The sequence below is a fragment of the Pogona vitticeps genome, chromosome 5 (assembly GCF_051106095.1).
Source record: "Pogona vitticeps strain Pit_001003342236 chromosome 5, PviZW2.1, whole genome shotgun sequence".
Taxonomy (NCBI): domain Eukaryota; kingdom Metazoa; phylum Chordata; class Lepidosauria; order Squamata; family Agamidae; genus Pogona; species Pogona vitticeps.
Window position 1 is genome coordinate 176,953,634 of NC_135787.1, and position 20,360 is coordinate 176,973,993.

Consider the following 20,360-nt stretch of genomic DNA (forward strand, 5'->3'; position numbering starts at 1 on the left):
CAAATTGATTCCAATGTAGTAGAGAGGAAATGCTATTTCACCTATGTCTAACAAAAGATGGTTGGAAGAAGGCAACCCAGAGTATTATGGATGGTTCCTAAACTCACAGAAGCCATCTTTTCATAGCAAAGATTAACTCCTAAATTATTTTTCATTTTAAACCCACAATCATGTGCCAGAATATCTAATAGATCACATCCTTCTTCTATAGGCCATTGCCAGAAAAGGCTAGGCTGGTAGGGGCATAGAACAAGGCTTGTGTGGTAATATCCCAATATCTGTGGCATTATTTCCTGAGGGAAATTCAATCTGCCACATCTTTGTTAAATTTCAGACCAGCAATTAATATACTTTGGTTCCACTTGATTTTTACCATGTTTCCCCAAAAATAAGACAGGGTCTTATGTTAATTTTTGCATTTAAAAATGCATTAGGGCTTATTTTCGGGGGAATTTTTTTTTTCAAGAACGATATCGTCGTCGTTTAGTCGTGTCCGACTCTTCGTGACCCCATGGAACAGAGCACGCCAGGCCCTCCTATCTTTCACTGCCTCCCGGAGTTGGGTCAGATTCATGTTGGTTGCTTCGATGACATTGTCCAACCATCTCATCCTCTGTCATCCTCTTCTCCTCTTGCCTTCACACGGCTGGAGCTCTGAAATCACCTCCCCCCCTCCAACCTTGTGCTTTGCTAGCCTCGCCTGGGTGCATGCTGGAGGGGAGGAAGCACGCACACTGCAGAGACATGAGCCCCAAGAGCCGTTGGGAACTTAGCAGCCAAGGAGCAAGTTCCTGGCCACACACAGCTCCTTTCTCCCTGGCTGCCCAGCCCTCCACGAGCGAGGGAAGTGGGGAAGAGGAAGGAAAGAGGTTTTAAGCCTCTCTTGAGGGCTTGGGAGGATCCCGGTGAGTCCCTGGTGGAGGGCAGGGTTTCACTTGACTAGGGCTTATTTTCGGGATAGGGCTTATATTACAATCATCTTGAAAAATCATACTAGGGCTTATTTTCAGGGTAGGGCTTATTTTCGGGGAAACACAGTAATAGTTTTTAATGCTGGGTTTAACTCTGCTATCTAGTCTGCATCATTCATAGCTCTGTTTCTAAATTCAAGTATTTGATGTGAATATGCGTAACATTTTGCTTTCAAACAACCTTGGGGCCCTACTAAGACAATGAAGCAATTTTTAAAAAAACCAGTTAATTAATAGGTTACTATCCTTCTGCTTATATACTAATAGTGAAATAGAAACATATGCTCTCCTTTCATGATAAGACAGGGAAACTTGTACCTACAGAAGTTCACATTAAATGCAAAATTGCTAAAATTTAATGATTGCTCCATTGAACCTCAATGTCTTTAAGGTTTCACTTTAGATTCATTGACACGTGTCCGCTGTTGCTTCAAAGAACATATAAGTTCTGATGTTACTTTAAAAAATAACACCCTTAAATATGATATACCAAACTGGAAAACAAAGGGGGGGGAAGGGAGACAAGGACATCTGTCCACAAAAGCAGAACATCACTTCTTCCTTTACTTGCAAAATAATCTATGTATTGTGTTGAAGAGACAAGAGTATACAGTTGCAAAACACTTTCTGTTCATGTCTCAGCTTTCCAGAATCTTAAGGACTACATTCTCTTCTCAGTTGTTAAAAGGAGGAGACCTCCTTATGTACAATTATGTCACAGAGACATTAGATTACTTAGAAAAACTAAATGCCCTATCTTTTAAAAATAAAAACAAAAAGACATCAGGAGACTGACATCCATTGAAATACTAGGCCATCACTGAGAACCCAAAGATCCAAGAACCCAAAAAAACCCCAAAAATAAACGTGCCCACCACCACTTTTTGACATTCATAATTTAATAATCAGGAATGTTTATCTTGACACATTCATCTAGGTGAACAGATTTATTCTGCTGCAGAATATAACATATTTGACTAAAGCAACTGATGTTGTGGTCCCTGAGGTTTAGAGTCACACACAGAGCTGAGCTGCAACTGACCTTGTGGCTTTGGATTTGAAGATGGCCGTGGGGAGTGCTTGACTGGCACTTTTCCATTTATTTCCTGAGCCACTTCATTGCAGATGTTTGACTCGCATAACCTCACTGTGCTGTTTGCTGAGCAGTGTGGATTTGTGAAGATCTTACAATATGCACTGCTACCTGTAAGAAAGAAAGAAAAAGCAAATGGGAACATGACTAAAGATATGGTCTGTCTTGCTTGGTTAGTATTATACTAGGAGCTTGGGACAAATTTTACATCAGGTCAAAGAATGTCTGAATGTAAGCAAAATCCAAAAACAAGGGAACATGATACCTTCATTGTTGTTATGTGCAGTCACAACTTACAGCAACTTTAGCAGGGCTTTGAGGTATGAGATATTCAAGGAGTGGTTCAGCAATGCCAACCCCCAGTGAGTTTTCATGGCCATGACAATCCCAGGTCTCCTGAGTCCTACTCTATCCACTTCACCTATTGGTTCTTGATACCTTTAAATAAATCACTAACTCTCCAAAACAGGCTTGCTTTCAAGTCATAAGGCAGGGCATTACAGAGTTTAGGGATTAGAAACAAAAAAGTTTTCCAAATCATGTTGGCCAGATGTTAAGACTAGCCTTTTGCTAAAAATTACTTCTAAAATCGAGTTTGCAGTCTTTCAAAATAAGCTTGAGGTACCCGGTTTCATTGTCCTCAGTCTCCCTAGTCAATGGGATACCAATCACTCAGTATCTTTCCTTTCCTTATACTGAAGCATATATATTCTGGCTAGAAATAAAGGCACACAGGAACACAGCAAAAACATATCACACAAACATTGAACATGACTTTTAGTTTATTTACTAGGCAAATAAGAAATTGGACTGTTTATTCTCATAATGCTCCTTGAATTAGAAGGGCCATCCAGAAACACTGGGGCATGCTTCAGTTCTGGAAGTACTTTCAACTGTAACTGCAATGAAATCTGCAACAAGGCCTGGTTCTTGGAGAAGGTTCAAGTAACCAGGTCTATTGCTTTAGTTCAAAAAGCTGACAGGGAATAAAATTAATGTGTTTGGAAAAGGTGCTGCAGGAGAACTTTGCAGATACAGTAGACCACCACAAAAGAAACCTGGACTCTCTTAGGAGCAAAAAAGAAAAAGAAAAAGATGAAACTGAGGCTGTCATACTTTGGTCATATTATGAAAAACTAGACTAACTGGAAAAGACAATAATGCTTAAAAGAAAAAAGTTGAAGGCAGCAGGAAAAGACAACGACCAAGTATGAGGTGCATTGACTCCATAAAGAAAGCCATGGCCTTGAGTTTGCAGGACCCGAGTAGGGTTGTAGGCAACAGGACATTTGGAATTTTAAGAGATAGCCACGTTAGTATGTGCCAGCATATTAGTACATTTGGAAGGTCACTCAGTCATAGGGTTGCCACAGGTTAGAGGTGACTTAAAGACATACAGTATATCAAAGAGAGCAGAAATGCAAAAGAATAGGAACATTCATTTTTCTGTGACTGAACAGAAAAGACTAGATTTATGGAATGATAGTGGCCGATCATTTCCCCCTTTCCCTCCACCTACTTTTGCAACATTCATACCTGACAGAGAGTTGTGATCTGAAAAGCCTGGAGAGCTCTGTGCCTTTCTGACAGGTATATAACAACACTCCCACAATGTGGATTTCAGAGTCTGTCTAGTCGCCATTTGGTCATCACTGCTTTTTGTAAAACATTTCAAAAGACACTTTTTGGTAGTTACTCTTCTTTACCAGTATCTAATGTTTCTATGATACAGAATTTAGAGGATAGTTTCAAGAGAATTTAGGAGGATAATTTCAGGTCTAAGTACTCCTTTGGCAAATGTTTATGCATGAATATGTTTTTAAAGAGACACTAGTTTGGATCTTGGCTATTTAAGTCAAAAGCTTGTAATATTTCCTCCCTCTTCCACCCTATAGCTACACATGCCAATTTTGCAAAGGTTTCAATCTGCAAGAAAAAAATAATTACATCAGGTCAAGTAAAGGAATGTCTTTGGCTGGATGAGCAATATTAAGGAGGAGAACTATTCAAACTGTTCCAAAATGCTGTCAGTTTTTTTAAAAAAAATACAACAGAAATACAGCTGTAAAAACAGAGATGGACACTTTAATGAGATGCATTGACAGAACAGCTGCAGAAATTGGCTACCTGTACTCACAAGAGGACAGTGCAATATGTAGACCACGTTTCCTAACAGTGACATCAGGATATGTCACAGATTAACATATAAAATGATACAGGGCCAACAACATTGATTTAGGATTAGGTGGGAGTTGTCCAACCATTATTTTTTTGGAACATGTTATTTTAAATTTGTAAACTAGATACTGTAGTATTAAGACCTGATTACATTAAAAGGTCATGTGCAAGACAAATAACATATTCACTAAACCATTGTGGAAAAAGAAATCTCTACATTGGCCTAGTTACTGAAAGACTCCCATAGTTAGGAGACAGGAAAGAGAAAAAGGCACTAGTAAATGTTAGTCACAAAACTTACATATATAGGCTGAAATCCTGTTCCGTAACTACACCTACAGAATCCTAATGATGGAGTGAGAAGTGATTTTTGAAAATTAAAAACTTTTTCCCCAGTTTTTCCAGCTCATATAAAATGTCTTTCACCACGTGGATGCTATGCAAGTAAGTAGTCTTTAATTACTATAAAATTCCTCCTTGAGTGTGAAGGGAAAGACAGGAAGTTCCAGGTCTTTCTGGTAGAGCCGTCTCTCGTTAAGACCTCCAAACAAACCCAGACTAGTCCTCCGACTACGTTAAGCCATAAAAGAGATCAAGGTTCAGATACCCATGATTTAGAGGAGGCAAATCTACAAGGGGTGTCAAAGGCGGTGGACACCAGAGAGCTGGAAGAGAGATGGAAAGGGTTAAAAATAACTAATCCTTTTAAGGAAGAATTGGTGGGAAAGAAAGAGGTTCATGAGGTGGTGGAAGAAGGGGGGCTGGGAGAGATCAAGGCAGAATGGGACAACATTCCAGGAGGTTGGGAATGGATTTGGATGCAGGACCCGTGGACGGGAAAATGTGAACAAGTCCGGGTGCCTAAAGCTGAAGCGGAGAGTCGGAGGAAGAAAGGCTTGCCCCAGAAACCATCATATTGGGGTGAGTCCGAGACTCGTGAATGGAGGAGAAAAATCAGGGAAGAGAAAGAAGTTATCGCTAGGGAAAGAGAGGCTCGCCGGGCATGGCATTTAGAAGAATTGAGGAAGATGGGATGCTTCCTGGACCTTGCAGTTACCAGACAAGAGAGGGGGACCCGTCCTGGGGACGGATGGGAGATGAAGAGACCCTCCCACTTCTAAGTGCAACCGACCACGGTTTGGGAGCTGAGGGTCAGGGACAAGTTTGTGCCAGTCCATGGGACCAGAGTTTGGGAAACGTTCTGGAAGAAAGCTTTAGGTTGCCCTTGCGAGAGCTGTTGCTTGAACAAGAGACTAGTTTAAACAAGCATGTTATGGATAGATAGACAGACAGACAGACAGATAGACAGATAGATAGATAGATAGATAAATAAATAAATAAATAAATAAATAAATAAATAAATAAACAAACAAACAAACCGCGTTGGCTGAAGTAATAAATAACAACAAGTTATTTGATAGACCGCCTGAGGGTGTTTTATTGAAGACAAGGGAAGCCCAATCAAACGACCCTTCACATCGAGTCACACAGCTCCCACAATGAAAAGGATTACACAAGAGTCAGAAAAGCCATGGGACAGACATGAGAGGTTTTTAGGTACTGAAAATCACCTGATTATGATGCCACTAGCTTTCTTTATGCATAAGTTATTTAACAGAATTTCAGCCACAGTCTCTGAATTAGAGGCCCAGTCTTTGTGCCCTATTTACTATGCGAATTTAACAGTGCTATAATCCAGGTGCTGACTACCAAACCAAAAAAGTGCACTACATTCTCTAATTTTTAACAATGCCTTTTGCAGTTAGCAGACTTCTACAGCAGCAAACATATGTTGGAAAAATACAGCATTGCATGCTTCTTGTTTAACAACATATGTCTTTGGGGAGCATGCTCTGTATCTCCCAGACCGTTTTTCCATGATTCAGAGTCTTTGAGACTTCCCCATCCTTCTTGTTTCTTCGTTAGCCACTTTTCCTCCATTACCACTCTCCAAGGATAGACATGTGCAGAGGTAGTTCCACACAACATATATAAAAAAGAACTGAGCCATGAGCTATAAGAAAAATCTTTGTTTCCTTTTACCAAGAAGCATTCAGGTTTTTTCCTTTACCAAGGAGGGGAGTGGGACTGAGACTCCACACTTTTCTTTTCACTAAAAAAGAATAACCAAAATCCCAAATGTCTCCTACACAATTATTAAAGGAACACGTAATGATGTGTGTGGGCTAGATCACTACAGCTCAAGATACTGATGACTAATTCAAACACAAAACTTGGGGAGGTGCATATTGAAGATATTTAAAATGTATACCTCAAAACAGTAATAATCACACTTTAAACTACCATCTGAACACACATACCATGCACATGCTAAATAGAAATCCAAGACTACAGGCATTCCCTGTTTTATATATATACATTTCAATAATCCCAGGCTTGTTGTTGCAAAATGACTCTTGATCAGGTGTTAGACTAGAATGGACGTGGGAATATTGAGAAAAACTCAAAGTCTCCAGAAATAACAAGAAGAAGACTAAACAGCAAATTCTTTAGTTTTACTGTTTCCATTTTGATTAAGTGTGTGAACTTATACATCAAGCAAGACCCCAAAACAATCCCAACAGGAACATCTGGATTTGCTTTTGAAGAGATAGGAGCAAGTGTAAAGAAAAACACAGCATTTCCAGTGGCAAGTGAGAAAGTCTGACAGTAAGGCACTTTAAAGCTGTTTACTAATGTATTAATTTCTTTCAAAACACTTACTAATGAAATCAAAAGACCACATAATGTAGAAAACTTTCCAAATATATAGCAATGTGTTGTGGTGAAGAGTAGGAGTTCAGCTGCAGCTAATTTAGAAACAGACGGTGCTGAGCTGTGCCTTCCCAAACTTTATAAGTGCGCAAATATCTGTGCACTTGTAGTCTGTCGATGTGTGAATCTTATCTTCACAGAAAGAAACCAGTTTACAGTACAGTTAAAAATGTATTTAAAGTTTTAAGAGCAATGATTCAGAGATGGTCTCTGGTTTTTGCACCATATTGTTGGAAGCAACCAACTAAACAAATCAGTCTGCAGTTATACAGGCACTTCTTTTCTGGTCCTAACTCAGAGCAGCATTCTTTTTGTCAAAAATCTGAGACTCCTCTTGCTGGCAGATGATGGCTGTTGGGAGGTAAGGAGAGACTCTTCTCTTTGCATTCAAACAACTCCCCATAGTTGGATAACTTTAGTTAGAGGTCAGAGACATAACTAATTGTTTCGACACCATGGCAAGTGGCACTTTCTCCCACCTACTCCACTCTGTGGTACCGGCACAAGCCCCCCATGAATAAGGAGGAGAATGTGGCAATCTCTCAAATGAAAAAGAGTTTATGTCTTCTAAAACAGCAGCAGCAGCGGCAACAGCAACAACAACAAGGGAAGTGAACAAGACTGGGAAATGCTGCCATTTCTGTACCACTCGCCAGTAGAGTGACCTTGAGATTTTGGTGGCGCTGCAGGATAAACCGCAGAAGCCTGTGCTGCAGGGCCGTAAGATCGAATCCACGCAATGGAGTGAGCTCCCGTCACTTTGTCCCAGCTCCTCGCCAACCTAGCAGTTCAAAAGCATGCAAATGCGAGTAGATAAATAAGTACCACCTCGGTGGGAAGGTAAAAACGGTGTTCCTTAGACACACTGGCCACATGACAACGGAAACTGTCTTCGGATAAGCGCTGGCTCTACGGCTTGAAAAATGGGATGAGCACCGCCCCCTAGAGTCGGACACGACTGGACTAAAAATGTCAAGGGGAACCTTTACTTTTTACCTACCATAATTTCTTAATGAATTAGGGCAATACCCCAGTTGCTCTAGCCTCATTATTGGCCTCTTAAGAGACTGTGATTTATTAAGCACTAAAGAACTGCAGAGTTGCCACTGAAATTTTATTTTTTATTTCCCTGACTCTCTCTGACCAACATTTGTCAATTTCCTTGACCACCATTCAAATACAACCACAAGTTTAAAAATGAATAGATCATGTTGCATTAATGCAAGTCTTAATGAAATGTTCCACTCTACAACGACACAAGTCTCAACTGCAAAAATATTTGTCAAAGTAAGAGATTTAATATCAGCTTCTTTCAACATTAACTGCAGCATGTTCTGCAATTGCACCACAAATGACACCAAGATACAAACTTCAATTCAAGTAAACTCTGAATGCTAACAAATGACATAACATTTTTGTTATTGTTTTAAAGGTACACTAAAAATTATATAAACATTCTATCTAAAATGGTTTCTCTAAAGCCACATTATTAAACTTATAGTTTTGAAATTGCAGAAATAATTAAGTTAGACATTAGAATACAAGTTATCTGTTTTCAAAGAATAAAGATTTAAGATATAAAACTCACTTCCACAGTTTTCTCTTTTTATTTTGTAACTCTTTTAGTTTCTCATCAATTGGTTCCTCTTCCATTTTGGCTTCTTCTCTCTGTCTTTTTTCAAGATGTTTAATTTGTCTCTCAGGTTTATTCTTTTCTTCTTTCTTCTGAATTTCTTGTTCCTTATGGTGTTTAGCCTCCAAGTGTTCTGTGTAGCATGCATGAGCATGCCTGACTGACTGCAACAGATGCAAGTCCTCCACCGCTGAAGACAGCATCATAAATCTGACATTGACAGACAACAGTTTCTTCATGCAAGTTCTCAATTAACATTATTAACTGAAAATCCACTTTCAACAGAAGCACTACCATGAGACAGAATAAGGCACATTTTCACAACAGTACACAGGTCTGAGAAACTTTTGTTGGACATCAAAATACCACTGTAAAACATATCCAGCCCAACTTAATTTTGTTTTGCAACATATGCTTGAAATCGAGCCTTGAACTCATTGTGGGCAGCTGTGGTTAAAGTAGTGTACTGTTGCTTTGATTTTTCTGCTACTGTGTCATTGATCTGATTTGCTGCATGTAGTGCTTCAAGAGCAATTCTGGTGATTCCAAGAATAGGCTTTTATTAAAATGATAGTAGGATCTAATGCTGATAAGCCACACACCATCTTGAACTTCAAAGGACTTCTCTCAATCAACTTTTCAACAACAGCTACTACCATGTTTTCAACACTTTAGGTCAGGGGTCTCCAAACTTTTGAGTGTGAGGGCCACATTGTATATTCTCGTCATTTTGAGGGTTGAAGGAACATGAACATGGCCCCACCTGCCCCCCCACATGGACGCCTGCCTGCACACACACCTCACACCCCCATACACATGCATGGACACCCGCCCACCTGCCTACTCCACCACATGCGCACGGGCTGAATGGGCCAGATAAAACAGCAAGGTGGACCAGATGTGGCCCAGAGACCATAGTTTGGAGACCCCTGCTCTAGGTAAAACTCGGCCACTTGATGTTGACTCAGTTTAATTTCTTTCAACAGCTTCTTTGCTGCAAAGCCAAGGTCAACCTTGCTTCTGTCAAGCAAGCTCTCTGACAACTTCATGTCAATTGTTAACAACTGTGAACCAGAAGACATGTTTTGCACCTTTTCCAATTTTATGCAACAACTCATTAGCTTCTTGATTAGCTTACAGTGTTCTTCATATAAAAAGGTGCCAATGGTTTTTGGTGTCAAAACCTTTGTAGAAATGGCTCACAATCTCCAGGAATCTTTTTCATGAAAGGCATTTTGCACTTCATGAGTGGATCTTGCATTGCAGCTTTTATGCAAATGGCACATTTACTGTGGGGGAATTTTGCTTCTTCCACATACTTCTTGATGTTATCATAGCTCTAATAAGGCACTTATCATTCTCCAACCACCTAGTGGAGCAAAACTTCAGGGGAACTAGTGTGCTTTCAGTCATAGCTGTGTATGATGCCCTCCTAGCTGGGGAATCTTTAAGCAGGTAATACATGTGGCACAAGACTGAATTCAGGTTCCATTTCACTGCTTGCAATCCTTTTTTAAAAGACCCATGTACAACATGAAGGGTAGAAGTTCCAAATTCCATCAATTCCTTCTCCTTTACAGTCAAGGCTGGTTTTAATTTCTTCTTTTAGTATTCTCAGAAAAAGTTGATTTATATTTGGCCCATCCATAGAATTTGTAATAATTTTGCAACTGATAAAGAAGACATGCCTTCTTGGAACTTCTGAAGAAGGTCTTCAGCAGTAGCCATTTGAAGAAAATCACTGGTTAGATACCATGTGGAAACTTTATGACAGTAATCATCCCAAATATGAACCACTAAATCCATCTGTCCCTTTTGAACCACCTTATTCAAAGCTTCATCAAAACAGATAACAAATGTTTGCCACTGTTTCAGCTGTTTCAGTAAAAGATCAGAGAAATATGGTGCCAAGCCAAAAGCAACAACATACATTGCTTTTGTTTTTCCAAAACTGTTGAGCTATCTGGCTATCTGAGAACATTCGCTTGAATAACTCACTGATGTTTTTACATGAGTTACCATATTTTTCACTCTGTAAGATGCACGTTTCCACCCCAAAAAAGTGTGTCTTATGGAGTGAATACTGTAAAACAGCGCTCCCCAGGGCCCAGCAGGGGGATGGTGGGGGGAGCCTTGGAAAGCCTCAGAAAGGTCCTAGAAGCTGGCAATTTAACCCCGCTGGCCCAGTGGGGGATGGGGGAGCCTCCGAAGGGTCCTGGAAGGCACACTCGGACCCTTCCGAGGCTCCTCCCACACCCACACCCATGGGCTGAAATTGGCAGAATATTTTTTTCCTGTTTTCCTCCCCTAAAAATGAAGTGCATCTTATGGAGACGTGTGTCTTATGTAGCGAAAAATACGGTAAATGACATCTTCATTACCAGTTGCAAAGCCCACAGGCACTCTGCTGTCCTAATACAATCCTTGATTACATAGGCAGCCATACTAGTTTGTGTGGTGGGTAATTCTTTGCCATTTTCATAATTCTGATCATGTTTTCTAGATTTCACAGGGGCTGTCTCTTCACCCTCTCTGGTTTTATTATCTGCACTTACTCTTGGCTTTGAACCTAAACATATTGTGATGGACTGTTGACCTGATTTAATTTTCATGTTCCTCTGATGTAATGTTCCTTGTAAATGAGACTCCACAGCTAATTCCCATATTACTTAGTTCAGGTTTTGTAACACACTTTATAATAACCTTTGCACTTGTCTCCAGCAACTGGTGATAGCCATGGAACGGAGGTCAGGATGAAGTTTGAAATCCAGCCACTGTATATTAAAAACTGCCTTATTAGAAGCCATCTTCAAAATGTGGTCTCAGATACAGCCCTACACAGAACCACCTGCCTGACATCAAGATGTTAGCAGATTTGTTTTCTGGCAAGTAGGAACTTTCCAAAGCTGGGAAACTTCCACTTTCACTTTCTGGTTCCAGAACATGAAATAAGCACATCAGCAGCAAGAAAGGAGGTGGAGTTTAAATGCTTGCAGATCATTTCTGCAATCTAGAGAAGCAGACAACTCTCATTTGCAACCTTTATGCATGGGAAAAGTCAGAGAGAGATGGTACTCTGTAAATTTGAAAAAATTACTTTGCATGGGGCAGAGTAGAAAGTGCTAGTTGACTGTGAAATCCAAGAGCAGCAAAACCCATTTGCAACTCTGTGCTGGGTTTAGCAGGTGACAAAAACCTCCATTCCACACACAAGCATGACCCAAAAACATGCTTATCTTTATATGAAAGATAAATGCAGTACTAGCAGGTAGGGATGAAAACAGTTAGAGTTTGTATCTTGCTGAGGTCCTTTACATGGTGGTGGGGAACACAGTTAAACTGTATTTGAGTTTATATGTTATATGGTTTTGTTTATGTTATAGGTATAGAAAAAAAAATTAAAAAGAGTTTGTATCTTGCTAAATGTTTAAACTAGCCTTGCTTTGCAAATGCTATAGGCAGACCTTGGAAAACATGGAGGGACAGAGCTCAGCAAACACATTACACTGATTGCTGGGGGTGGAGCGGAAAAAAAAGGTGGAGCTCAGAAATGGCATCATTAACTTTTACTTGTATTTTGCTACTTCTCGATTTCAGTTGCCACAAGAACAAATCATGCTCTTGCAGTGGCAGGTCAAAGATCCACTGCTTTAATCACAATTACCCTGACTTTCCCTAACCGGTTTCCATTTCCTTGACTTTCCAGAAAGTGGCAACCCTGAATTGAGTCTTGAAATTAGTATTATTTTCCAACTCTCCACTTCTTCAAGTAATAGGAAGTTCTAGGGGATAAGTAGGGAGTCTCGTGGACAGTGGTTAAACTGAAGTACAGCAGTCAAGACTCCGCTCACCTGAGTTTGATCCCAACAGACTCACCTAGATGGCTTGAGGCTGACTCAACCTTCCATCCTTCCGATTTCAGTACACTGAGTAACTTGTTTATGAGGTAGGGGGGAATGTGTAGCCTGCATAATTAAATTGTAAACTGCCCAAAAAGTGTTTTGAACACTATGGGTCAATATATAATCAGCACAATTCACTTTTTTTGCCAAGTCAGCTTCACTGTGAAAAGAGTGTACTGGAGTTTTGTAGCGTTTTAGACGAAGATTCCCCAAAAGCAAATAGAAGGCAGCTGAAGCACAATTTAATCCATATTCCTCCTTTTAATCCAGTTACAAACGCAAGACTATTTTGTTTATTTTCCCGATTACATACATAAATGCAATTGGGTGGTTGCAACATTTCCAATTAGAAAACTATTTTTTACTCACAAACACATTTCCCACTATTTTACACATAGAAAATTAGAAGAAACTAGATAAAAGGGCTTTGGGAGGACTGGCCTTTGACTGTTACCTGTTTTAAGAGAATAACAAACAGAAGGACATGTCAAAAAGTCCAGGTTGCTGTCTGCTACTTGCACAAAACTGAACACATTATACATACATCAAAATGTATCAGAGAATAGAAGTTTGAGAGTTCAGTTCCCCACTGTGCCTTCTTAACAGGGGCTGGGCACAGTGATCCATAGGCTCCCTTCCAGATCTGCAATTCTAAGATTATCATTTCTTTTGACACCTATATTTACACCTATGTTAACACACCTATTTTAAGTTCTATTATCAGACAGCTGTTTATTACAGCCTTCCTCCAAACTATTATCAAATAGCAAATTTGCCACCATAATTAGGTGCAAAATCCACAGGGCTTTACAAATTTTAGAATGTCTCACCAGTCAGTCAAAAATTTCACAAGTCAGCATGACTGGACTACAGCCTTGCAATTTATGTTAACAAATTTAAACTAGGCATTTGTTCACTTTTATTTCTACGTAACAATGCATACAAAGCCAAAATAAATATACCCTCAGAATTGGGTTGCTTTATTACCTGCGTGCCTGTGGGGTCATGTCCTCATTTGGTTGAAATTGGGAGCAGGAAATCTCCATATTCTGCAGCATGGGACTACTCTACATTCTCCTGCATAGTGGGCTATTTTCCTTTTGCAATGGGAGGGGGGAGGGGAGTACTGCAGGATCATTGAGAGAGAGAGAGAGAGAGAGACGGGCGGAGGGGAAGGAGGCAGGCAGGCAGAGAGCTGTGGTTCATCAAGGATCGTTTTTTCACTCATTACAGACGAGTGCATTTTTCAAGCCCTGCAAATCCACCACAGGATTTTTTTGAACTGCAAATCCCATAATTCTCCACTCTGAGAATTCCACCTGACAGTTATAAAGAGTTAAATGTGGTTTACATCACTGGTTCTTAACCTTGGGTTACTCAGGAGTTTTGGACTGCAACTCCCAGAAGCCTTCACCACCAGCTGTCCTGACTGGGGTTTCTGGGAGTTGCAGTTCAAAAGCATCCGAGTAACAAAGATTAAGAACCACTGGTTTACATGGATAAAAAGCCTAACTTGGAAAGCTTTGAGGCTTAACATAAGGCCTAGCTCCAGTTTAGCTTTCCGTTCAGAAAGCAAGCTCCCAGCTAGAAGTGGGGCTGATTTCTTTCTACCTAGAAAGCTAGGCTTATGTTAGGCCTTGAAGCCTTCTGCAGTACACCTTTTTTCCAAGTGTCTGTAGTTGTGGGTCTGTCGGATAGAATTCCCAAAATGGAGAATTGTGGGATCCGTAATTCAAAAAGTCTAAACATCTCATGCATAGCCAGAATTCTTACATGAAATTAAATGTTATTCAAGTTTTCATATAACTTTTTAAAGATTGTTTGTCTACTACAAGCTAGCACAGTACAATGAAACAGCTGAGGGGCCAGTACAAACAGAGTTTGAGATATTGAATACACAGAAGACATTGACATTAGCTGCTAGAAAATAGGAGAATGTTTCAGGTGATAGATAGAGCCCAATAATAATTTACAGTAACAGACTTCACTCTCATCCTTTAAAATGATCAGAATATTTAATGTTGTAGGTTCTGTGGAAGATGGTCAGTTTTAAACTTCCGGTGTTCATGTGAGCTGAAACATCTTTCTGTGGCATCCTGTTTCTAAAAATATCAAGTTAGTGATTCACTGCAATTACATTTCTTTAATGTAAATAACAATTGAAACATATTTTTAAAATACATTTTTTTCATAAATTACTTTATGCCCAGTCTTGCTAGGGATGATCAGAATATAATACAGGTTTGTTTAGAGATTCACAGAAATGTAAACAAGCCTGAGTTCAGCTCTGGTACTTGGCTGCAACATCTTCTAATGAAAAGATGCCAAGAAGTACCAGGAAAGAAATATATTTAAATGTATAACTTAAATAGAGTACTAATGCTAAGTAGCTAATTCAGTTTGGTTTAGAATAAGGACGGACAAATCCAGGTAAAACAGGAGCATCTGCTTCAGTTTGCTTTTGTGACAACCCCCTAAAACAGTACTGTTTGTTTCACATCACTGCTGTTCTGTTTAAGAACTGCTAGGATATAATGTAGAACAAAACTGCAAATCCCTGCCGGGTATTCACACAAAGAATTCTAAGTTGTTGTGAGGCACTTCTGGCTTGAATGGAATTCTTTAAGACTGGCCTCACAGGCCCACTTCAAGCCAGGGGAGAGTCCTGCTCTGTGAAATAATTCATGTGCCACATTCTTCACTTCTGCTAAATTCATTAAAGTTGATCCCAGAACAGTAATTTAGACATCCCTCAAAAAAATTATTTTTAAAAACATGAATTCACATCAGTTAACTGGACTAAAGCTTAAGCTAACCTTGTAAGTGGGCGGCCACACACTAGACCTGGTTTTTTCCACCAACGGGAGTGAGAGTGGTCCGATGGTGACTGACCTCGAGTCGGTCCCCTTGTCATGGTCGGATCACCACCTAATAAAATGTGTCACCAAGATGGCTCTCCCCCCTCGCAGGGAGCAGGGACCTATTGTCATGGTCCGCCCTCGAAGGCTACTGGATCCGATTGGATTCCAGGATGCCATGAGAGGAGTTACGGCTGACCTGGCTGGTGCTCCTGTCGAGGCACTGGTTGACGGCTGGTTCACCGCCGCGGCTAGTGCCGTAGACACGATCGCGCCTAAACGCCCTCTCCGCCGCAGAGATCGCCCGGCGCCCTGGTTTAACCAGGATCTCCGGGCGTCGAAGCGGGTCAGGAGACGGCTAGAGCGCAAATGGAGAAAGGACCCGACGGGTTTCAATCGTATAGCTGTTAAGGTCGCTACTAACCTTTACCAGGCTAAGGTAAAGGCTGCCAGTCGAACTTACCTCGCTAACCGGATAAGCGAGGCGTCTAACCAGCAGGCGGAATTATTCCGTATAGTACGCGACCTATCCGGAATTGGCCCGGGTGATAGGCCTCCCCCTAGTTTTACACCGGACCAATTTGCAGCATTTTTTAAATCTAAAGTGGAGGCCATCCGCCGGGACCTCGCTCCTTTTTTGAATACAGCGAGTCGAGTTGAGATGTCCAGCGCTCCGTCTTGTCCGGTGATTTTTGATACCTTTCAGCCTGTTTCGTCCGATACTGTCGCCAGGACGCTTGATCGCTGTCGTGCCACCACCTCCTCCTTGGATCCTTGCCCGGCCTGGCTAATCAAAGCAGCCAGGCCTTCAACAACGGAATGGGCTACTGTAATAATTAATCGGTCTTTCCTTGAGGGCAGATTTCCCTCTGCCCTCAAGGAAACACTCATTAGGCCCATTAGAAAGAAACCTAGTTTGGCGGCGGACGAAATTGGCAATTATAGGCCCGTCGCCAATGTTTCTTTCTTAAGCAAGGTAGTCGAGAGGGTGGTGGCTGATCAGCTTCAGGCGTTCCTGGATGAAACAGATGCCCTGGATCCATTCCAGTCGGGCTTCAGGCCGCACCACGGAACAGAAACGGCATTGGTCGCCCTGTGTGATGACCTATTGAGGGAGGCCGACAGGGGCAAAATGTCTCTGCTGGTCCTCCTCGATATCTCAGCGGCCTTTGATACCATTGACCACGGTATCCTCCTGGGGAGGCTCACCGAGTTGGGAATAGGTGGCCAGGCTTTCGCCTGGCTCCGTTCCTTCTTGGAGGACCGCCCCCAGAGAGTACAGCTTGGGGAGAATGTCTCGGCCCCGTGGAGCCTCAATTGTGGGGTCCCACAGGGGTCGATCATCTCCCCAATGCTGTTTAACATCTATATGAGGCCGCTGGGGCGGGTCATCAGGGGGTGTGGAGCGATGTGCCATCAATATGCGGATGACACGCAGCTCTACATCTCCTTTTTTCCAACTGCAGGAGATGCCGTTCTGTCCCTTCAGCGTTGCCTGGGGACCGTATTGGAATGGATGCAGGAGAACGGGCTGAGGCTGAACCCGGACAAGACGGAGGTACTAAGGGTGGGCGCTCCCACAGTTGGGGACTTGGGAAACTCCCTCACTTTTGGGGGTATGACTCTGCCCGCCAGGGATGGGGTCCGCAGCTTGGGGATCCATCTGGACCCGGCGCTCACTATGGAATCTCAGGTGGCGTCTGTGGTCCGTACCGCTTTTTTCCATCTTAGGCGGATAGCCCAGCTGCGACCCTACCTTGATGTGGGGGCGCTTACTACCTTGGTGCATGCGCTCGTAATCTCAAGATTAGACCACTGTAATGCGCTCTACGTGGGGCTACCTTTGAGGTTGCTGCGGAAACTACAGGTGGTGCAGAATGCTGCGGCCAGATTACTTAGTGGAGTGAGAAGATTCCAGCATATCTCGCCCACTCTGGCCGCACTGCATTGGCTGCCCATCCGATTCCGCATCGACTTCAAAGTGTTGATGCTTACCTATAAAGCCCTAAACGGTTTAGGACCTCGATACTTGGTGGAACGCCTTCTCCCACCAAGATCTACCCGTGTCACTCGTGCGAGCCAGGAGGTGAGGCTGAGGAGCCTAACGCCGAGAGAGGCCCGGAAGGAGAAGACCAGAAATCGGGCCTTCTCGGCGGTGGCTCCTCGTCTCTGGAACAACTTACCTCCTGAGATTCGCGTGGCTCCCTCGCTGGACATTTTTAAGAAACAACTAAAAACATTGATGTATAGGCAGGCTTTCCCAACAGAAAACTCCTGACGATTTTTCTTTTCTTATATCTTTCTTTGATTTCTATCTTAGTCTAGGTGCAATGTTTTAAAATTATATTGTTTCTTTTATTGTAAGCCGCCTAGAGTGGGCTAATATGTCCAGATAGGCGGGATAGAAATAAAATAAATAAATAAATAAAATAAAATGAAGTTACCTAGGTATTCCTTGTGAAGACATAACTGTATCTAACAAGCATGATCCTGAAGCTGAGGCTCCAATACTTTGGCCCTCTCATGAGAAGAGAAGACTCCCTTGAAAAGACTCTGATGTTGGGAAGGTGTGAAGGTAAGAGGAGAAGGGGACAACAGAGGACAAGATGGTTGGACAGTGTCACCAAAGCTACCAACATGAATTTGACCAAACTCCGGGAGGCAGTGAAAGACAGGAGGGCCTGCCGTGCTCTGGTCCATGGGGTCATGAAGAGTTGGACACAACTTAACGACTAAACAACAATAACAATCAAGTTCCTTAAGAACCAGGAAGTTGTGCAGTTTTTTTTAGAAATTAGGAAGTAAACTTCCTAATTTATCACTTCTGTTTCAACTTCTTGCATTTGAAAAGTTGGGCATTTGCTATTTATCATTATAAGTCATGTATTTATGTACATCATCAGGCAGTGTCAGGATATATGAGAGCTAGTGTACACTGTTAGTTTTAATTATACATTTAGAAGGGCTAGTTCCATTTCAACTGAGAATAAGGTATACTAGTGAGTGCTTTATTTGAAATTCATGCATTTTTTATCCATACCTAACACATGATTCTATTCTGCTACTGGGGAGCCACAGTGCAAAGGTGAAATTCCTAGGAAACCTTTGTGTATCCTGGAAATTAGATCAGCCCAGCAAGGAATCATCAGATAGATGTGTGCTGTAACTAGTTCTGAATTGTCATCTTCCAAACACCAAAGGACATCTAACAAAGATCACATCAGAAGAGATTTTAGAGATAACCAAGATGGTGTAAACAACTTAATTTTCTGCTATATCTGCAAAACCTGATATTCTAAACCAGTCATTCTCAACTGGAGCCATATGGCCCTCTGGGGGACTCTGGCACCTTTGATGGAGGTCACGGACTGAACAATGTTCTATTCCAGCGATAGCGAACCTATGGCATATGTGCCACAGCTGGCGCGCTGAAGGCACGCAAGTCATAAGTTGCCGGATCGGTACCTCCAGCAGCCAAACCTGAGGAGGCGGCTGCAGCCATGGTGCTAGTGCCCTGACAGGAGTGGGACCACGATCCGGAGCAACTGGCACTGGCGGGGGTTGGACATGATTGGAGGCGGATCTGCAGTGGGGTCTGGAGGCACCTCCATGCCCGGGATTCCCCCTTCCGCCGCCACTTCCTCCACCCTCTAGGGTTTTTTGGGGGGGTTCTTCCCAGTTTGGACACTCAGGCTCAAAAAGGTTAGCCATCACTGTTCTATTCTATTTTTCTATTCATCTATTGTATCTGTTGTATCTCTAGAACCTGAGAAGAGATTCTACAAGGGCCACAGCCAAAAAAAGGTAGAGAATGGCTATTCTAGATTGCATTGCATGGCTGGGTGGGTGCAGCAGTTAGTACTGTTCCAGACTAAACAAACAAACAGAACTCAGCATTTGTTGTAACTTTCAGTCTCAGCTTGAAAAAGGTACAAGAGACACTAAGAAAGGGAGTGCTGGGTAGCTCAAGTAGTTTAGGTATCCACTGCAGAGCCAGAGGCTGGAAGTTTGATTCCCTTCTGTGTGGTCTTGACCAAGCTGCACAGTCCCAGGATACCCCCAGAAAAAGTGAACGGTAAACCACTTCTGAATACTCTCTGACTAGAAAATCATAATTGACTTGACAAGACATTATTATTATTTATTACTGTCAGTGGTGGGATCTGGAGGAGGGCCTCCCTAGTAGATCTTACTGATCAGGCATGTTTATGTAGGAAAAGTGTGCTGCTTATATAAAAGCATGCTGCTTATATACCGCCCCATAGCGCTTCAGCACTCTTTGGGCAGTTTACAATTATGCAGGCTACACGTTGCGCCCCCCAAGTGAGCTGGGTACTCATTTTACCGACCTCGGAAGGATAGAAGGCTGAGTCAACCTTGAGCTGGCTACCTGGGATTGAACCCCAGGTCGTGAGTACAGTTTTGGCTGCAGTACAGCAGTTTAACCACTGCGCCATGAGGCTCTTATTTGAAGGGAGAGGCACTCCTTCAAATATCCAAGTCCCAAGCTCTTTAGGGCTTTGTAGGTTGCCATCGACACATTGAATTCAAACTGGAAATGTGCAGGCAGCCAGTACAAATCCTTCAGAATGCTGTCATATGAGTTATCAGCTGCCCTCTCCAGTACTACTCAGTTCTGGTAAATGTTCAGCAGCACGTAAAGAGCAAAGGCTGGATGCATTCTCCAATCACTTTGGACTGGAACCAGTGGGAACATGCTGGTAGAGAACAGCAGTAATACATTTATTACATGTTGCTTAGCATTGAGTACTCCTGGGAAAAGAGAGCGCTCATGTGCACTCGGAGTACCTTCAGAGGTAGAAACTGAGGGGGAGCATGACTGGGAAGGAAGCACAATCACTGACTTTGCTGTGGGCTCCAGTTATTTTGCCATGCCACTGAGCAGGGGTTGTCTTTTGAAGCATAGATACAGCAGAATTATGTACCCTC

The 20,360-nt window shown here is 42.1% G+C and overlaps 1 protein-coding gene across 10 annotated transcripts in view; it reads right to left on the reverse strand.

Moving 5' to 3' along the window:
* Window positions 1-20,360, reverse strand: part of FGD4 (FYVE, RhoGEF and PH domain containing 4) — a 133,683-nt gene that overhangs the window by 53,272 nt on the left and 60,051 nt on the right. For 7 of the 10 annotated variants that reach the window (XR_013536745.1, XM_020792215.3, XM_072999929.2 and 4 more), the window contains one exon: window positions 2,014-2,175. Coding sequence is in view for 2 of the 10 variants with exons in the window: in XM_020792215.3 (XP_020647874.3) it covers window positions 2,014-2,175 (162 nt within the window). In the remaining 8 variants the exon portion in view is untranslated. Of the gene's footprint in view, window positions 1-2,013; window positions 2,176-8,605; window positions 15,373-20,360 lie in introns of those variants that run through there. The other 3 variants (XM_078376265.1, XM_078376263.1, XM_072999927.2) reach the window with 2 other exon arrangements.